General features: G+C 44.8%; 1 protein-coding gene across 2 annotated transcripts; it reads right to left on the minus strand.

Annotated features, from left to right (window-relative positions):
- Window positions 1-4,689: 4,689 nt before the first annotated feature.
- Window positions 4,690-18,904, minus strand: VCP (valosin containing protein). Of its 2 annotated transcripts, XM_024560026.4 has the most exons (17): window positions 18,564-18,904; window positions 14,772-14,883; window positions 14,415-14,587; window positions 13,156-13,298; window positions 12,484-12,614; window positions 11,886-12,017; window positions 10,790-10,892; window positions 9,819-9,952; window positions 9,604-9,739; window positions 9,143-9,255; window positions 8,565-8,729; window positions 8,360-8,482; window positions 7,896-8,108; window positions 7,390-7,698; window positions 6,965-7,120; window positions 5,505-5,659; window positions 4,690-5,354 (listed from the first exon to the last, which is right to left on the minus strand). In XM_024560026.4, exons 1-17 carry the CDS (start codon window positions 18,578-18,580, stop codon window positions 5,249-5,251), a joined length of 2,421 nt encoding a protein of 806 aa, XP_024415794.1. In that variant the 5' UTR covers window positions 18,581-18,904; the 3' UTR covers window positions 4,690-5,248. The 2 variants fall into 2 exon arrangements, with proteins under 2 accessions (XP_024415794.1, XP_045051102.1); XM_045195167.2 differs by lacking the exon at window positions 18,564-18,904 and having other exon boundaries at window positions 14,415-14,686.
- Between the last annotated feature and the right edge of the window lie 129 nt (window positions 18,905-19,033).

Raw genomic sequence — 19,033 nt, forward strand, 5'->3', positions numbered from 1 at the left:
AAGAAGGGGCTGGAAAGAAGTATTCCAAGTCATGAAAGGCAAGGACCTACATCCAAGATTGCTCTATCCAGCAAAGCTTTCATTTAGAATGGAAGGGCAGATACAGTGCTTCTCAGATAAGGTCAAGTTAAAGGAGTTCATCATCACCAAGCCCTTATTATATGAAATGTTAAAGGGACTTACCTAAGGAAAAGTTAAAACATATCAACAGTAAAATGACAGCAAACTCACAGTTATTAACAACCACACCTAAAACAAAAACAAAAGCAAACTAAGCAAACAACTAGAACAGGAATAGAACCACAGAAATGGAGATCACGTGGAGGGTTATCAACAGGGGAGTGGAAGGGGGAGGGAGGGGGAAAAGGTACAGAGAATAAGTAGCATAAATGGTAGGTAGAAAATAGACAGTGGGAGGGTAAGAATAGTATAGGAAATGTAAAAGCCGGGGAACTTGTATGTATGACCCAAGGACATGAACTAAAGAATGTGGATGGGAGGGGGTGTGTGGGGCAGAGGTGAGTGAAGGGGGTAAATGGGACCACTGTAATAGCATAATCAATAAAATATATATATATATAAAAAACCTAAAAAAACCCTCTACACTGCTTTTAGTGTTCCAGCACTAGAACCAGGCCTCTCTAAGTCTCATTTGATTTTCCCTAAAGGATGTGTAGAGCTCCAACTATCTTCCCTACAGACACACTGTGTGATAAGACACTCCAACACAAATTTCCATCACTTATCAACCAGTATCCCTACTTTTGTGGGAAAATACCACCTGCTTTCTGTCATGCTCCCATAGCCTGATGCAGAGGTACTAAATGTCTTTCCCTCAAAGACCTTGTCTTTAGCTCTGAGGTGAGGCTGCCAACCCATAGGGATGAGACAGAGTAACAATGTTCAGAGTGGGAAGAAGACTGAAGGCTAAGCCATCAGGTTACCTAAATGGTGCCAATGAAAGGAGAAGCAAAGGCATAATCTGGTGGAGATAGTGTTATGGAGAAAGCCCACTCAAATCCATAAAATACAAAAATATTTAAGCACCTGAGATCAACATGCCCCAGCATGATCAGAGCAGCCAATGTGATTATCTTGTGTCCTTGAAGATTATCTATATTTAAATCAGATGAGAGCCTGGTATTAAGTACTAGGAAACCAACACAAACTTGACTCAGTGAACAATTTTAATTTTCTCTGTACCATTCACTCCTTTGGATAAGGCATGTGGTACTGACCCCAGAACCACTAAATGATATAATGATAGCTATTTAAGAGGACACTCAACTTCTGTCAAGATGGAGGCATAGACACATTTTGCCTCCTTACGCAACCACAGAAAGAATTACAACTAAGCCTCGAAATAAATAACACCCAGAATTGTCAGCAAATCAAACTGTATGAAGTCCAACCACCAAGGATTTAGAGGCCACATTCATCCAGACAGCAGGAGGGGTAGAGACACAGGCGGAGAGGTGAGGTGACATGGTGTGGCACAGAGAAGCTGTGGAAGTGGCAGAACAGGCGGTCCCACATTCACATGCGGTGGATAAAAATCAGGAGGGATACCTTGGGAGTGAGCATTCTAGGCCAGACCACATAGCCCGGGGTTCCAGAGCTTAAAAGATAAACCCCTCTAACTTCCAGGTAAAAAAAACAGTGGGGGGTGGGGCGGCAGAAGAAACTGGAAGAGGGGATAGGGCAGTGGCACTATCCCCTCTTTGAGACTTCCCCTGAAACTGTCATAAAGTGGTGAAGTAGGGTGCCCCACCCTGGTGACTAAGTAAGTCTCCACCCACACAACTTACAGGTATCTTTTCCACAACAGGCCACACCAAGTAGTCAAAGCAGCTCTACCTAATACACAGAAACACACACACAAGGGAGGCTGCCAAATTCAGGAGACAAAAAAAATGTGGCCCAGATGAAAGAACAGAACAAAACTCCAAAAAAAGAACTAAAAGAAATAGAGATAACCAACCTATCAGATGCAGCGTTCAAAACACTGGTGATTACTGTGCTCAAAGAACTCACTGAGTATGGCACCAACATAAAAAAAGACCCAGGCAGAAATGAAGGTTACATTAAGTGAAATAAAGAAAAACCTACAGGGTACCAACAGTGGAGGAGATGAAACCAATATTCAAGTCAATGATATGAAACATAAGGAAGATATAAGCATTCAATCAGAACAGCAAAAAGAAAAAAGAATTCAAAAAACAAGAATATAAGGAGCTTTGGGGACATCTCCAAATGTACCAACACCCGTGTCACAGGGTTGCCAGAAGAATAAAAGCAAGTAATAGAAAACTTATTTGAAAAAAAAATTAAAGAGTACTTCCGGCCAAGATGGAGGCATAGGTAGATACACTTTGCCTCCTCGCACAACCAAAAGGAAGACAACAAAAAATTTAAAAACAAATATAACTAGAACTGCCAGAAAAATGAACTGTATGAAAGTCCAACAACCAAGGAGTTAGAGAAACACTCATCCAGACCAGTAGGAGGGGCAGATGGATAGCCAGGATAGAGAGGACTCTTGGCAAGGTGGGGGCTGGTAAACCAGGCAGTACACTTGCATGCGGATAAACTGGAAGGAACTGGGGAGTGAGACAGACCATGCAACCCAGGATTCCAGTGCCAGAAACTAAAGCCTCAAAACCTCTGACAAAATCTGTGGGGGTTGAGGTGGCAGGAGAAACTAAACAAAGCTACCCACCTGGGAATCAGCACCAGAAGGGCCCAATTTGCTTGTGGGTAATGGAAGACGTGACTAAAGGCCAGCTGAGAACTGAGCAAGAAGGACTGTTCCCCCTTGGGCGCCTCCCCCACATACAGCACCACAATGCAGCACCATGAGTTGCCCCACCCTAGCGAATACCTAGGGTTTTGCCCCTTACTATGTAATAGGTGCGCTGAAACAAAAAATGAGACCCAAATGAAAGAACAGATCAAAGCTCCAGAAAAAATACAACTTAAGTGATAAAGAGATGCAGAGTTCAAACACTTGTCATCAGGATGCTCACAGAAAAGGTTGAGTATGGCCACAAAATATAGGAAAAAGTGATGGCTATGCAAAGTGAAATAAAGGAAAATGTACAGGGAACCAACAGTGAAGGGAAGGAAACAGGAACTCAAATCAAAGGTTTGGAACAGAAGGAAGAAACAAGAATTCAAAAACATGAGGAGAGGCTTTTAAGGAAACTCTGGGACAACTTTAAACGTTCCAACATTCGAATCATAGGGGTGCCAGGAGAAAAGAGCAAGAAATTGAAAACTTATTTGAACGAATAATGAAAGAAGCCTTCCCCAATCTGGTGAAGGAAATAAGACTTCCAGGAAGCTGAGAGAGTCCCAAAGAAGCTGGACGCAAGGAAGCACACACCAAGACACAGCATAATTACATTACCCAAGGTTAAAGATAAGGAGAGAATCTTAGAAGCAGCAAGAGAAAAGGACACAGTTACCTACAAAGGAGTTCCCATAAGACCATCAGCTGATTTCTCCAAAGAAACCTTGCAGGCAAGAAGGGGCTGGAAAGAAGTATTCCAAGTTGCGAAAGGCAAGGACTTACAACCCAGATTACTCTATCCATCAAAGCTAACATTTAGAATGGAAGGGCAAATAAAGTGCTCCCCCGACAAGGTAAAGCTAAAAGAATACATCATCGCTAAGCCCTTATTATATGAAATGTTAAAGGGAGTTATTTAAGAAAAAGATCAAAACTATGAACATTAAAATGGCAACAAATTCACAACTATCAACAACTGAAATCTAAAAAAACCAAGCAAACCACCAGAACAGGAACAGAACCATAGATAAGGAGATCATTTGGATGGTTATCAGCAGGGAGGGGGAAGAGAGAAAATGGGGAAAAAGGTGCAGGGATTACGAAGCACAATTAGTAGGTACAAAATATACAGGGGGATGTTAATAGTATAGGAAAGGAGGCCAAAGAATTTAAATACATGACCCCTGGACATGAACTAAGTGGGGGCGGGGGGGAATTGCTGGAGGGAAGGGGGTACCAGGTAGAGGGGGGCAAAGAGGGAAAAATTGGGACAACTGATAATAGCATAAGCAATAAGATATATTTTATAAATAAATAGCAGAGGATACTCTTTAGCTGGACCAAACTATACAAGCAATCATCTGAAAAACTGAGAGCAAGGAGGGGGATGTTTAATTTAGAGAGAAAAAAAGAAAACACGTCCAATACTAGAATAAGCAATTCTTTTATAATACAAAATACATAAAGGCAGACACAATTGTAAGTGACCCTCAATCAGAACACAAATATTTGGAATTTTTTTGATGTACCAAGAGAACATCCACCTGCAAAAAGATCCTACCTTTCTCCAACTCGAAGGTTTCTGGAGGGCACGCAGTCTAGTCCTTGGTCAGCAAAAGAAGACCCTGCAGTCCTAGCCTTACCACCCACCTCAAATGTAGGTAGAGGATGCCACATTCTCCACAGCTAGAACTCCATCAGGCCATCCCCTATCTACCACAGTCCTATCAGTGATACTGCAGACATGGGGCTTGGCAGCAGTGTCATACTGATGTTAATCAGAAGGGGAGGAGAACAATCTTAGGAGGATTTCACATTTGGAAGAATGTTTTGGCAGTGAGGGGTAGTCCAAGGCCCTTCCCAGAAAAAGAAACAGGCACAAGGGCCAGGACTCGGGCTCCATTTTGATCCAACATTTATTGTTCTTTTACAACATGTCATTTTTGGTTTAGAAACTCCTTGTGATTAGTTTTCCAACAATAACTCAAAAGCATGTAAAATAAGATCAACCTACTCTCTATATAAACACCCAGCAACTGTGGCCCTTCACCCTCCTGGCCAGGATGGGTAGGGGGAAGAAGGGAGGGCTCGAGAATCATTGAGTGAAGTGCAGATGCTTTACTGTGGGGAGTGATGGTAGTGCCTTGGTTCACATCCACACAGGACCCCTGCACTGCCCCAAACTACAACAGAAATGACATAGGCCCAAGGTCCAATTCCCTGTTGGTAATTCACTCTCCACCTCCCAAATGAAAATCTTTATTTTATCGCTTTTGTTTTGTTTTTTTTTTTTTTGCAACAGAAACCCCCTGTCCAGAGTCTGACTGTAGCTGAACTGTTCAGACTGAGAAATGGAGAAGGCCGTGGGCGCACCCTTGGTCCCTCCTGGGCAAGCGCCCCCACCCTCAGGGAACAAGGTCCAGCCAGGCCAGCTCGCAGCACACTGGCCATCACCACTTAGCCATACAGGTCATCATCATTGTCTTCTGTGTATACACTGCCACCTGTGCCGCCTCCACTGCCCTGGCTGGGGCCAGCTCCACCCTGATTTCCTGAAGGGAATCTGTGCACAAGAAACAGAGCAAAAAATAACGGTTAGGACAGGGCCTATATAGGATTTTCACAATGACTTCATTAGCGTCCTTAGGACTCCCACTGCCTTGGCAGTAGTTTCCCAAGATAATGTAAGCATTCCCCACTGTAGCCCAGTTACCTGAAACTGCCAAAGCCCCGACTCTGCTGAAGCGTCTGAGCAAACATCTCATATTTTCGAATGTCATTGTCACTGACAGAACGGCGGGCAAAGCGCATGGCTTCCTCAAAGTGATCTCGGCGGATTTCGGGCACTGGATCATCCTCTTCTACCTCCTGTAGGATTGGTAAACACAAACCACCAGGGATAGTTAAGCCCAGCCTGGATTTCTTCCCTGGCCTTTCCGATCCTCATTATTACAGTAAGCAACTGGTCTCCCTGTCTCCAATACAACCTAAGTCACTGACCTGCTTAAAAACCTGTCAGTGCATTATGGAAAAGGCAAAACTGTAGGGAAAGAAATCATGTCAGGGCTGTCAGGAGTTTAGAGTGGTAAAAAAGAAAAATTGACTGAAGTGGCCCAAGAGAACTTTGGGGATGACAGAAATTTCTCTCTACTGTGGTAGTAGTTATAGAACTTATATAAACAGTGTACCTAAAAAGGATGAATTTTTACTACATATAAATTATGCTTTAGTAAATCTCAATTTTAAAATGAAAGTATCAATGACTAGTGTTTACCACATCTGAATTACACCTTACCTAGTGGCCTTACTTCTTAAAAATTTGATTTTAGAGAGAGAAACATTTAGAGAGAGATTTGTCCAACTTATTTATGCATTCATTGTTTGATTCTTGTAGGTGCCCGAACCATGGATTGAACCCATAACCCTGGCATTTCAGGAGAATGCTAACAAACTGAGCTACCTGGCCAGGCCATGGCCTCACTTTCAGTAACATATGCCCTCTTAAATCTACCCAGATTTTATCAATTTCTGTAACCATACTTCATAGCGGGTTATTTGGGCTGCTTATTGTTTTTATCCAAATTATACTCTTCCTTTAATAGCCCAGCTTAAACCCTATCACTTTTACTGAGAAGCCACTCCTGCTGTAACTTATGAGATTGCTCCCTAAATAAATTTATCAGTAGTTTTTAAGCTTTTGTGGGAAACAGGAGGGATGTCACACCCCCCCCTCCAAAAGGCAGAGAGAGCCATCCAGCCACCCATCCATCGTGGAAAACAAGCAAGATGGTATGGAGTGCCCATCTTTATGGAACTTTCACTCAAACATCAAAATTTGCATTTAATTTCAGAAGTCCCATGGGACCACCATGATAGATAGGTCCATGGATTCCAGGTTCTAAACCACACTCTATTTATCTACACGATCATATTTTGATTTCCCTCATGGAGCTTATTTCATACTGAGCATACACCCTGCCCATCTCTTCTCAGCCTTTGTAATTCCAGACCGAAGAAGGTAACCTCAGTTCAGTTGCTTCTTTCTCTTTGATGCCTCGCTAAATACCCAGGTCAAATGATTTTTCTAAAACCATATATTCTTCTAGGGCATGGTGGAGACTGTCCCCTTGCTCCCAACGATCTGCATAATCTGAGGAAAAGATGCAAACTCACCATGGCTGATGGGTTGGTCTGCCTTTCACGGTCTCGCCTAATCTCACTCTCAATAGATTCACGAATGGCCAGCTTACAGGCTCGTTGGCAAATCTCAGTAAGGTCAGCTCCAGAGAAGCCATTAGTCATCTTAGCCAGGAACTCCAAATCCACATCCTAAAAGTTACAGATTATCTTAGCATTTAGCATCTCCACCCGTGATACCCAAACACAATCTCTGAGCCACTCAAGTACTTCCAATTCCAATTTGCCCCATCTTTCACCACTCTTTTATTCCCTATTCTAGACTGTCCTAATACCCTCAAACCTTCCATCTTCCCATTACAAACCTAATCCCCAACGAAATTTTGTCTGGGGACCAAACAGCACTCTCCACTAGTCTGAGGACTCACAGAAGTCCCCATAGCCCGTGACCTTGCACCTGCCTTGGCAACTGGGGACTTGCGCAGGTTGGCCTTGAGGATGGCAACACGGGACTTCTCATCAGGAAGTGGGATGTAGATGAGTTGATCGAGGCGGCCAGGTCGCAGAATGGCAGGATCAATGATATCAGGCCGGTTGGTAGCGCCAATAATAAACACATTCTTTTTTGTGGACATGCCATCCATTTCTGTCAGAATCTGATTGATAACTCGGTCAGCAGCCCCACCACCATCTCCAATGTTACCACCGCGGGCCTTGGCAATGGAATCCAGCTCATCAAAGAAAAGTACACAGGGAGCAGCTTGGCGGGCCTGTGGGAGGGACAGATGGACTCAAGCATTAGTACAATTGGGTCTCTCAGGCCTACCTGAGAAGGAAAATAAAGTGACGTTCACTACCCCAGCTGAGTTTCCAGAATGAGATGTTTTTAACTCTCCCAAAGGAATAGCTTCTATCTCTACCTTGCCTCCAAGCAAATGAATAGACAGCCCGGCTGTTTGTAACTTACCTTGTCAAAGATTTCTCTGACATTGGCCTCAGACTCCCCAAACCACATGGTGAGCAGCTCAGGACCCTTGATGGAAATGAAGTTGGCCTGGCATTCATTAGCAATGGCTTTAGCCAGCAAGGTTTTCCCACAGCCAGGAGGTCCATAGAACAGTACTCCCTTGGAGGGTGTCATACCAAACTTCAGGAATTTGTCTGGGTGCTCCACAGGATACTTGGAGAAAAAGAAAGAGGGTTCAGGGATACCCCATACAGTTTAAAGAAACCTAACCAAACAGAAGCCTACCCACCCTCCCAACTCCATGGTGTAAGATCCAGGCTCCTTTGTTGCCTCAAACACGAGAATAGCAGCATCCTGAATTATTCTCTCATAATTCCTGCAACGAATGTGCCAACACCCCAAGACTAACCAGCTCAATTACAAAGTACTGAAGTAGTGACTCACCCTAAACCAAGCTACCCTACCTGGACCAGTTCCTGAAGCTCACGCTTGACATCTTCTAGGCCCCCAATGTCCTCCCAGGTTACCTGTGGCACCTCTACCACAGTTTCCCGCAGTGCTGATGGGTTGCTCTGGCTCAGAGCCCACTAAAAAGGGAAGAAAAACTTGGGATGAGACTTGTCAGAAAAGTGCTTGTGTGTGGACCTTAAATGGGAGCACAGTCCTTACCCGGAAGTCATCCATAGTAACTGCCAGGGAGTTCATGACCTCAGCATCAATGGTTTCATCCTCTAGGTCAATAAGGTCCATCTTCTTGCGGATGGCTTGCAGAGCGGCCTCTGAGCACAAGGCTGCTAAGTCAGCACCCACATGCCCATGAGTCTCATTGGCTACCTGCAAAGAGAAGATCTACTACTTACTGTCCTGTCTCTAAGACCTAGCGGCCTTAGGAGATCAAAGACAATAGAATACAAGCCCCTTTCCCCTGACTCCTATCTCTGGGTCCTCCCACTTGCCTGAATACATACTAGCAGTTGTTTCACTGGCTAGGTTTCATGTATTCAAGCCTGGACTGTGCCTGGAAATAAAGCTCCTTCTAAAATTCTGGTTTATTCTAATATAGTATCAACCAAAAAACATGCCAACTCCAGTGTCCTGGCTTCAATCTTAAATCATTTCTTTTTCCCTGCCCAGGTTTCAAAATCAGTCTCCTCACATCCTAAGTTTATATTCCTAGCCAGTTCCCTTCAGCTGCCTGGAAATAGATTTCTAAAACTCCTGACCAGCCTCCATCACTACTACTCCACCTGTTCCAGGTCCACATCATCTGCCAGCTTCATGTTCTTGGTATGGATCTGAAGAATTTCCAAGCGTCCTGTAGCATCAGGGATTCCAATATCTACCTCCCTGTCAAAGCGACCTGTGGAACAGTGTGTGAACACAGACAGGGTTCATTTCTGGTCCAGAGGGAAGAAGGGATAGGCCTAATGTGACCAACCATCCCAGTCTCCCCAGGACTACTTTGATGTTAGTGCTCAAAGTTCCATGTCCTGGGAAGCCCCTCAGCCTCAGGGGCTGGTCACCCTAGGTAAGACCTGAGATAAGGGGAAGGACCCCTAGGCTCTATCACTACAAAAAAACATCAAGAAATGCACAGGATTAGATGACTTAGATAAAGGACAGGTGTGGGATTAAAGAGATTAAGCCCAGCAGAGTTATAATCTCCCTATGAGCAAGGACAGGGTGTAAAGAAATGTGGGGTCCTTACCAAATCGCCGTAGGGCTGGGTCAATGCTGTTGGGTCTGTTGGTTGCTGCCATGACAATCACATGTGCTCTCTGCTTTAGGCCATCCATAAGGGTCAACAACTGTGATACAATACGCCGTTCCACCTCCCCATGGGTCTGTCAGGACAGGACATCTGGTCAGAAGTGAAGTCAGGACCTTTCAACCCCCCACTAATCCCTTGGGTTAAGGTCCTACTTTCTCTCTTTTGGGAGCAATAGCATCCAGCTCATCAATGAAGATGATAGCAGGAGCATTCTTCTCAGCTTCCTCAAAGGCTTTACGAAGGTTGCTCTCAGACTCGCCAGCCAACTTGCTCATGATCTCAGGACCTGAAAGGATACAGAATAGAGGCAATGACAAAACTACATCCTTCCTCATTCCTAAAAGAAATCAGTTATTTTGTTTACCCAGCTCAGAGACAGGTCCTGGGTGAGAAGGAAGGTAACCTATGCATACCTTTTCATAAGCTCTATTAGCCACTATTCCAAGAGAGCCACCAGACCAGGCTGGAGAGAAGCCAAAGGATCCAGTATTTATCTCACAGCTGAGCAAAAAGTAGTATAAGGGTGACAGAAGAGGCTCTGGGACCTCTGGCCAGAGCAAGAGAAGCAGCATATCAGTTGGATCTCTAACAGCTAAATATCATTCTTTTTAAAAAGTCTACGTAGTTCCTTTTTAAAAATATTTATTTATTTTAGAGAGAAGGGAGAGAAACATCAATTTGTGGTTGCCTCTCAGACACCCTCTACTGGGGACCTGGCCTGCAACCCAAGGATGTGCGACACTTTGATTCATTCACAGGCTGGCACTCAATCCACTGAACCACACCAGCCAGGGCTAAAATTCATTCTTAAACAGCCAGTTGACCATCCCCTAAACCCTCTACAATAAATAAGCACAGACTTTGGTTTTCCATCCTAACTTACTCCCCCTAAATGTTTTCAGTCTGTTTATAATCCTTCTCAAAGGGGGAATAGATCGGGGATACAAGAATAGAGTATCTTCCCCTTGTTACTTATTTATCTATAATATACCCCAGAAAAAAAAAGATGCTATACACAAAGCATGCCTTCAAATGATGCGTCCATGATTTATCCAGCTGAGACTGGGTCACGCTCAGTTCAGAACTGGGTCCAGCCAAACACAAGGTGGGCTAAGTCTCCTACCATTGATCAAAAAGAAGAAGGCTCCAGTCTCATTTGCCACGGCTCGAGCAATCAAGGTCTTCCCAGTCCCAGGAGGTCCATACAGCAGGATTCCTCGAGGCGGCTGAGGACCAGTACAGAGTGAATGATTAGGTTCAGACTCACACCTTCTCCCAACCCCATCCACCCTAAAATGGCTTGAGTAGGGCTCTATCTAGAAAAGGTGAGAATCACAGCTCAACCCTGACACTAGTAAGAATGAGTCCTCGACTGTAGCTGTTAGGAAGATAGTTTACTTCAGGCCATACTCACTACTCTTTTCAGCAGAGAAAATACTGCCAGAAGGCCAACATTTATGATTATAATTTACATAGGAGACTGAGGGCAGAGAAACCACCCTAAGAAACTAGTGTGAGTCTGAAGATCCCGGCTTTAGGGAAAAGCAAGAGGCCATTAGGTCAAAAGCTTGACTTTAGATAGACCAGCTTAGTCATTTTAAGAGAGTGTTGCCAGAGATTCATTTGCGTCAGTAATCACAACTCTTCAGGATTTATTACCATGTTAGAATGCTTTTCCTTACCACCAACCACAAGTTTTCCTCTTTGAAGCTGTCTTTTCTGTGGCCTTCCACAGGTAGCACACGGGACGTGCCCACATAGAAGATAGTCATTTATACGGTACATACTAGGGGGGAGGGCAATAATTTCATCTTCACTGTATCCCATGACATGAAAAAGTTGGGAAGTTACATTCTAGACCAGCAGTTCTCAAATGTTTTAGACTCAGGACCCCTAACACTCTGCAAATTTCCTTAATTTCTACTTCCATTGGGCAGCAGTCTTCTAGACAGGTTGGCAAACTATGATGAGATTTGTTTTTATAGAGTCCATAAGAATGGCTTTAAATTTTTCAAGGGTTATAATAAAATACATATAAATGCAACAGAAAACTTCACTGGCCCACTCTGTTCTAGACCATTAGTAGCTTTAATAAATTTAGAGCCTTCTATAAACTCAAAAAATAATGAAACATGTATGAAAACAGGTCCCAGGATCAGACACGAAGTAGTTGTTAATCACCACCTAGCCTATATTCCTAAGAGCCCAAAGGTGCTCACCTTCACACCAATGGCTTTAAATAGGGCAGGATGTCTCAGGGGCAGCTCCACCATCTCCTTTATCTGAGCTAGTTGTTTCCTGCAGCCACCAATGTCATCATAGCCTACTTCATTCAAGGACTCTTCCTCATCCTGAATACGGAGAAGACAAAGAAAAGAAGAGGGCAGGAATACTAGTATTAGCAAAAGATGAGTTTCTTCAAATCCTTCCACAATCTGGTGTGGAAAAATCTGCTGTATTAGGAGTCTCTCCTCCAAGGGGACCATGCCTCAAAGAGCAACTCAAAGTCCCAAGGCAAGATGGCTAGCATAGCTTTTCCTCTCACACTGTCCTTAATCTTACTGAGAAGGGCTCCCCTAAGACCTGAAGCTGGAAGTTCTGGTAAATGGGCATTCCAGCCTCATCATCAGCATCACCTCTTCAAAAGTCAGGCCAACCACTTAGATCCTTTTGGTTCAATCTAGATTTTAAAAATTACTGGTATCAAATACTTAAAAGAAGCTTAGTTCCAAAGAGCACCCCATCTTGACAGCTCCCACATGACTGCACCACTGAGTAACCATCTAGTCAAGTATTGAGATCAGAGAGAGAACTCACCTCTCGTTTGATAGGTTCCCCTTCACAGTGGATCACTGTGTCTGGAGCAACAATGCAGTAAGGGCTGGGATCTGTCTCCACTACTTTGAACTCCACAGCACGCATTCCACCCCGGACAAGGAAAATGTCTCCTATGACAGCAATCAGCACAAGGGCTGTTAGAGGTGTCAACTACAAGAGTAATCATTCATCAGAACCTGGGGTCTGGAGTCCAAGTTCACTAGATATTGCCCTTTTCCCTTCTCACCCCCAGAATCCTGTTAAGCATCATCAAGAGGAGAAAGCTAACCTGTAAAATGTCCCTCTGGCTCTCCAGAGAACAGTGAACAACCTGATGTGCCAGAAGGCCATAGGTTTTGACTTCTGAGGTATAGGCAACCCCGCTTTTACAACAACCACTAATGGTAGAGCTGTGCTGAATATCAAATACACTTTGGACTGTGACACAGCCAAAATGGCCCACTACCTCCCCCTTCAGGGATTTAAGAAAAGATAGCTTATTTTCCTGGAGCAGGGAATGGGAATGGAGTAATGAGGTTGTGGGAGGGGTCAAGGGGAAGGACAGAATAGACATGTATGTACACATATGAGATAGACAGATGTTTCAAGGTTCACCCCTAAGTATCCCTACCAACAAACATCCTAAGGCCAGTCCTTAGAATTATCTCTTACCTTTCCGGATGGGTCGATAAGCTTCCAAGAAGTACGGCTTAAGGTATACCTCGAAAAGATTGCCAGTGATGCCTTCCACTGTGTCATCAATAGGTAGCACGTGGATGCGTTTGCCATACTTCACATCAGGGCACGGCTGGATGCTGGGAATGACAAGCAGATTCCACATTACCAACCACACTGCAGCCTCAGGCACTGGGTATCCAAAAGGGCCTGGCACAGAGAGCTGATGGCAAGCAAAAGAGAAAAGGCAGGGATGGCTTTAGGTGAAGAAAGGAAGGAGGATAGAGTGGGAGCAAGGACAAAGGAACAGCCAAGCAGAACTAAGAGAACTAAGACAGGTCACACTCGGGGAAGGGTAGTAGAAGCCATTAGAAGAAGCTTCTGGGGCTGCCCACTCCCAATCAGTGAACCAAAAGGAAGATCACACATCTGGAACCCCTACAAAGACGACTATATAAGGGTCTTCAGTGAGAGATATCCAAGGATGACCCATTCTGGCTAATATTGGTGACCCAATATTACAAAGGGAGGTTTTTGTCTGTTAAGTATAAAGGTCGGAGAAATAGAAATAAAAAAACCTCAGCCAGGTGGTCAGAGCACCTTGAGAAAAGTGACTAAGCACCTCCTTGAAGGCTGTATAAAACCTACAATCTATAAAGAAGAATCAGAAGCTTAAGATATTCCTGGCCAGGTGCCAGGTGGTTGGGTAGCAATAGCTAGAGATGACTCCAAGACGGGAAGGCCTCTTGATTAAAGTTAAATCCAAAATTGCTCAGACTGCCACTATCCTGGGTCTGGCTCAAACTGTGACTCTGTCCTAGATTAATTTAAATCCTTAAAAAGACCTGCTAGGAGCCCACCTTCCATACCCACACTCCCACCTCATTCCAGCCCTAACACAAGTCATTAATCCAACACAGCAGTGAGGTTATTTGGCAGATACACACCCTCAAATGGCATCCTAAACCAGGGTCTAGGGTGCAATTAAGTTATACCTCTTGTAGGAAAATAAATAAATAAATAAAGGCATCAAGAAAGTCACAGAAATGCCAATTTGTCCCAAAGGTCACGAAGAAGCAGATTTTAAAGTCCCAGGGAGGCAGAACCAAAACCTAAAGACAACCCTGATACATAAGTCTTCCCACAGTTAGGAGGCTTCTGATATCTGCAGCTGCCAAGGCCTTCATAGGGTCTTGCTTATAAAGCAGGCTGTCTCTGGCCTCCCATCCCTGAGGGGCCAAGAACCACACACACACCTGATGACATCCCCTAGGCGTACGCGAAGGTTATTCCGAACAACTCTATTCATTCGAATCTTCTCATCAGAACATGTGTCATCAGAAAGCACAATGCACACAGCTTCCCGCCTCTTCTTTCCTTTCAGCAACACTGTATCACCTCGGAACAACTGGAGCTCATCCATCTTGGGCTGAGGAAAGAAGGTTAAGGCCTTTGGGTCACTGGGCCAGGGGGTAAGCAGCAGCCCCGGAGGTTGGGATTCCCAGTAAACCCCATCTATCTGTGGTCACTGCAAGAAAAATGAGAAAAGAAACCTGGGAAAAGCCCTCAGGTTAAGTGCAATAAGGAAAGATTAGACTGTGGACCTAACTTACCTGGGACAAGGACACCACACTGTTGTCCTCATTGATAGCTTCATCGACAATTAACCGATTGGGACGATTCTTCTGTTTAAGAATGGCTGTTGATAAGTCATCACCTTTTGAACTAGAAAGAAAGAGTGAAGTCAGTCCCAATATATACTCCAGCCCCAGAACTCCAATTTCTAAAACTCACAGTTAGGAAAGAATTAGTAAATAGATGAAGCTGCCCTAAATCAGAGAGCTTAGATGAAGGAAATTCAGCCAAGGTCGTGAGGAGTAACACCTAGCACACATTACAATTCCCATTCCAGTAGCTCTTAGTATTTCAAGCACTAGTATCCTAGCTATAAAGTTCAAAGGTCAGAAAACGATGGCCTAAAAAGATTAAACAGAAGTAGAGACTAAGGACTAAGTACAAGTAAAGAAATGAAATTAGTCTTAGGATAGAATAGTGATTAAGAGAAGGTGCTCTGCCATCAGACTCGCTGGGTCTGAATCCCAACCCTGCCATTACTTAACTGTGATCTTGGACAAGTTATTTAACCTCTTTGGAAGTTGATGTTCTAATCTGTAAAATGGGGATATAGTAGTATTTACGTCAGGATTACTGTGTCCCAAGTGAGATTAATGAATGCAAAGTATTCAACACAATGCCTGGAATGTGGTATTAATGGTCACTATGATTAATTAGCACTGAAGAACAAAGCACAAGCCCTTCCTCTGCTAACCTTCCTGCCAAACAAAGTTGGCAGGACAATTTATCGTAGGCCTCAGGGAAGACCCAAGTCCCATCAAGCAAGGCTGGGGACAATGAAGCAAAATTAGCTCTACTCCTTTTTACTGGCTAAACTTGATGAATGCCAGAACTTTCTATTTATCAGAGGAATGCCAAACACAAAGACCATTGTATTGGGGGGGGGGGAAATACCCCAAAAAACAAAACCAAAACATCTAGAACCTTCAGAAAGAGGTTTAAGCTCAAAAGGTGATTTCTGTAAAGCCATACAACTGCATGGAGTTGTTCAAAGTCACTCTCACCCAAATTAAGATTGCCTGAGTCTAAACTTGGTTTAAACTGTCCAGTTTCAATTATTTCCTAGAAGTTAAGATTATTTACCTGACACTAATTTCTTCCCTAGCTTATCTCCAGCCTTCCACTAACTAAACTCAGTGGGCTCTCCCTTTGAAGAACTACCTCCTCTTAGTAAGGCTCAGGAAAACATGTGCATTAACCTAGGGAGGCCAGACAATGGAAAAAGCGAAGAATAAAAAAAATAATGTCTTCATGAATTACTTCTTCATTCAACAAATTAACAACTACATATATATATAAAACATGCAAGGCACTGTAATGGGATCCAGGGCTACATCAGTTAACAAGACAAAATGGTATTCCTATTAAGAAATATCTTCACAACTTGCAAGAAAAAGAGATGCCTATGCTCTAGAATACCTGCTGTGAAGTTATGGGATTTTTATATCCTTTGGTCCTAACACACCAAAAAGAAATACAAATCCCATTCACCTAATAAAACTGTAAACTTTCTGCTGACACTCACATAGGTTGCATCTTTAATCATCCAAGATTAAACTAATCCAACTAATTTAAACTAATTTCCAAGAATGGAGTTTTCTAGGCTTATACTTGCCTCCCCCAACCCAGAAGTGTGGCACTATGGGCATAATGCTTCAGAGGAGACAAATTTTCCCAGTGCTTATCAACCCTGGAGGGCAACCATGGTCAATGTGACAGCCAAGGTCAATTGAAACCCATTCATTCTCCCTCTCCCTCACACCTCAAAACACTGTCCAAAGGCTGCCCAATTCCTGCCTGACCTATAGGATTAGGGCTGGAGAAAAATAAAATGGCTGATGCCCCTGACCATCATAGTTTGTATTTTAACCCCAAAGCTACAGTTGCAGAAAACCTCCAATCTGCCTACCATTCCTGACCCTAGCACTGGGAAAGAGTGGTATGTTCCTCCCTTAAGATAAAGACCTTTAATGCCACATCCATCTACTGAGATCAAATGAACCTCTAAAAGAGAGAATTCAGCCTCATCATGACCTAACAGAAGTCCTGGATGATCTTTGGGGACACCTCACATTGTCTTTTACATGAATCAGGCCCTTTCCAGAACCCCAATGGGCTACAGGGAACTTGGAGGGAGTTCAGATAAGAGTTATCAGGATGACACAGGTTAGAAACCAGCTATGATGCCAGATTTTAAGCGTTTTGGATTTTTATTTTTAGTCTTGAAAACAAAAAACTGACTGAATAACCTAAAGGAATGTTTTAAATACTAATAAGTAGTCCTTTTAAGTAGGCAGCTGTGTGATACCATATTTCTGCCTTGTATAATGCACACCCACATTTTTGGCCCAAACTTTCAGGAAAAAAATCTTAAAAAAATTTTTTTAAATTCAATTTTAATTTACTTATATTTAGATACTTGTCTTTTGTATTATAAGGGAATTTTAGCATTTACTTTTGAACATATGGTACATTAAAAATTTTTATTTAACAAATAATTACAAAACACAAGAACAGATACAAGGTATTTCAGGGACTACTCATATATAATGCGCATCCTTATTTTTCCCTCAAGAAATTGGGCAAAAAAGGGGCACATTATACACAGCAAAATATGGTACTCCATCTCAATTCAGAAACTTGAAAAAAAGGAACACGCCAAAAAACCAAAATTCTCTTTATGTCAGGAAGGTGATTTGCATAAAAGAGTTTTCAGAGGTTGACTGTGTCTTTTCTTTTTCCATTATATGAAGCGCTTGATTACAAACCCAGTGGACAAGAGGTAGCCAGGTTTTATCTGATGATTTTCTCAGGGGTACAGGCCTCGCCCAGAATGTCTTAAGATAGCAGCCTGGGGCGGGGGATCCGTGTGGGTTGGAGTTAGGGCAACTCCAATCTTCACGCCACGATGGCTGAAATCCATGAAGGCCCAGAAAATAGGAACTTAGATTCGAACGACACAGCAAAAACCTAAAACAGTAGAGAAAGGACAAGTGCCTTTCTCCCTTCGCCTATTTCATAACATCAAGGAAAACTGACTAAAGCCTTCTCATATGAGTAACAACTGACCTCAAGTAGGAAGGTCGGAAGCGAAAAGCAGGGCTCACTCTCGCCCTCACTACTCAGGTGGCATAGGATGCTAACCGCGGGCCCAGTAGACCCGGCTCCAAAAGGGCCGTGGGGAGCTTCCCCGAGCTCGCCGCCCGGCCTTCCCAGGTTCCGGCCTCTGCCAGCGTCTGCCGTCTCCGAAGGCCTTCACGTGGCCCACAGTCCACGCCCACCGGGCCCAGTTAGGGCGTTGGGGCCTGCTCGCCGGAAACCAAAAGCTTTCAGCGGGTGGTAGGCCGAATCGCAAGGGGCTTCTCCAAGGCCCCGGGGCTTCGCGCGGGCAGTGAGGGTCCGCAGACCCTCCCAGGCCCGGACGGCCGTTCCGAGGGAGCCAATCAGGCCGGCCGGGGCCTGCATGACACAGCACGATCTGGCCCCGGCCCCGACCCGGGCCCAACGCAAACCCTGCCTAGGGGGCGCGCGGGTGCGTAGGCAAGCGGAGCCCGGCCACGGCTCCTCCTTCGCCCCCTTCCTCTCCTCTCCTTCCAAGTCTCCATCTTCCCTGGTCTCCACCTCTTTAGACGCTTCCACTGCCAGGCCCCGCCGGGCCTACCCAGCGCCGTAGGGTCCCCGGGTGCGCGCACCCACAGAGAGCGGGGGTCGCGCGCGCGCTCATACACATACACACACACACACACACACACACACACACACGCACTCACTCAGCTCCGGAGGCCATGGCACGCGCCTCTCCCGGCCGGCGGCTGTGGCGGCCCGCAAGTAACGGCTACAAGGGGTGGCAGGCGACCGACCGGACTGGGTCTCGGCTTTCCCCGGCGGGTGACGAGCAGCAGCGACAAACCCGCAGGCAGCCTCCCTCTCACTTCCTCCCAGCGGCACTCGTGCGGTGGGCGGGCAGGAGACGTTGATTCCTGACCCGCGAGTGGGCTGCAACAGCGACGACTCAAACGACGGCTGCAGACGCTTCACTGAGACCGAGCTGAGAAGAGCCGAATCATCGGAAGAAGAGGTGCTCTAACCTCAGCCAATCAACGCTTGCCCTAGGGACTTCCGCCCGCCTCTCAGCGCCTCTCCCCAGCAACTCGCGGACCAGAGCCAATCAGGAAATTTGTTCTGGCCTGGCTCCCGCCTCAGCGATGCAACACGTCTGGTAACGCCACGTCAATTGGCC

This window comes from Desmodus rotundus, unplaced genomic scaffold (assembly GCF_022682495.2).
Source record: "Desmodus rotundus isolate HL8 unplaced genomic scaffold, HLdesRot8A.1 manual_scaffold_354, whole genome shotgun sequence".
Lineage (NCBI taxonomy): Eukaryota > Metazoa > Chordata > Mammalia > Chiroptera > Phyllostomidae > Desmodus > Desmodus rotundus.

Coding starts and splice junctions, on each gene's coding strand:
- VCP (XM_024560026.4), bottom strand. Junction 14,588..14,771: donor GTGTGGTGTCCTTGTCCCAG/GTAAGTTAGGTC, acceptor TTCTTTCCTCAG/CCCAAGATGGATGAGCTCCA. Junction 8,730..9,142: donor ATGATGTGGACCTGGAACAG/GTGGAGTAGTAG, acceptor TTCTCTTTGCAG/GTAGCCAATGAGACTCATGG.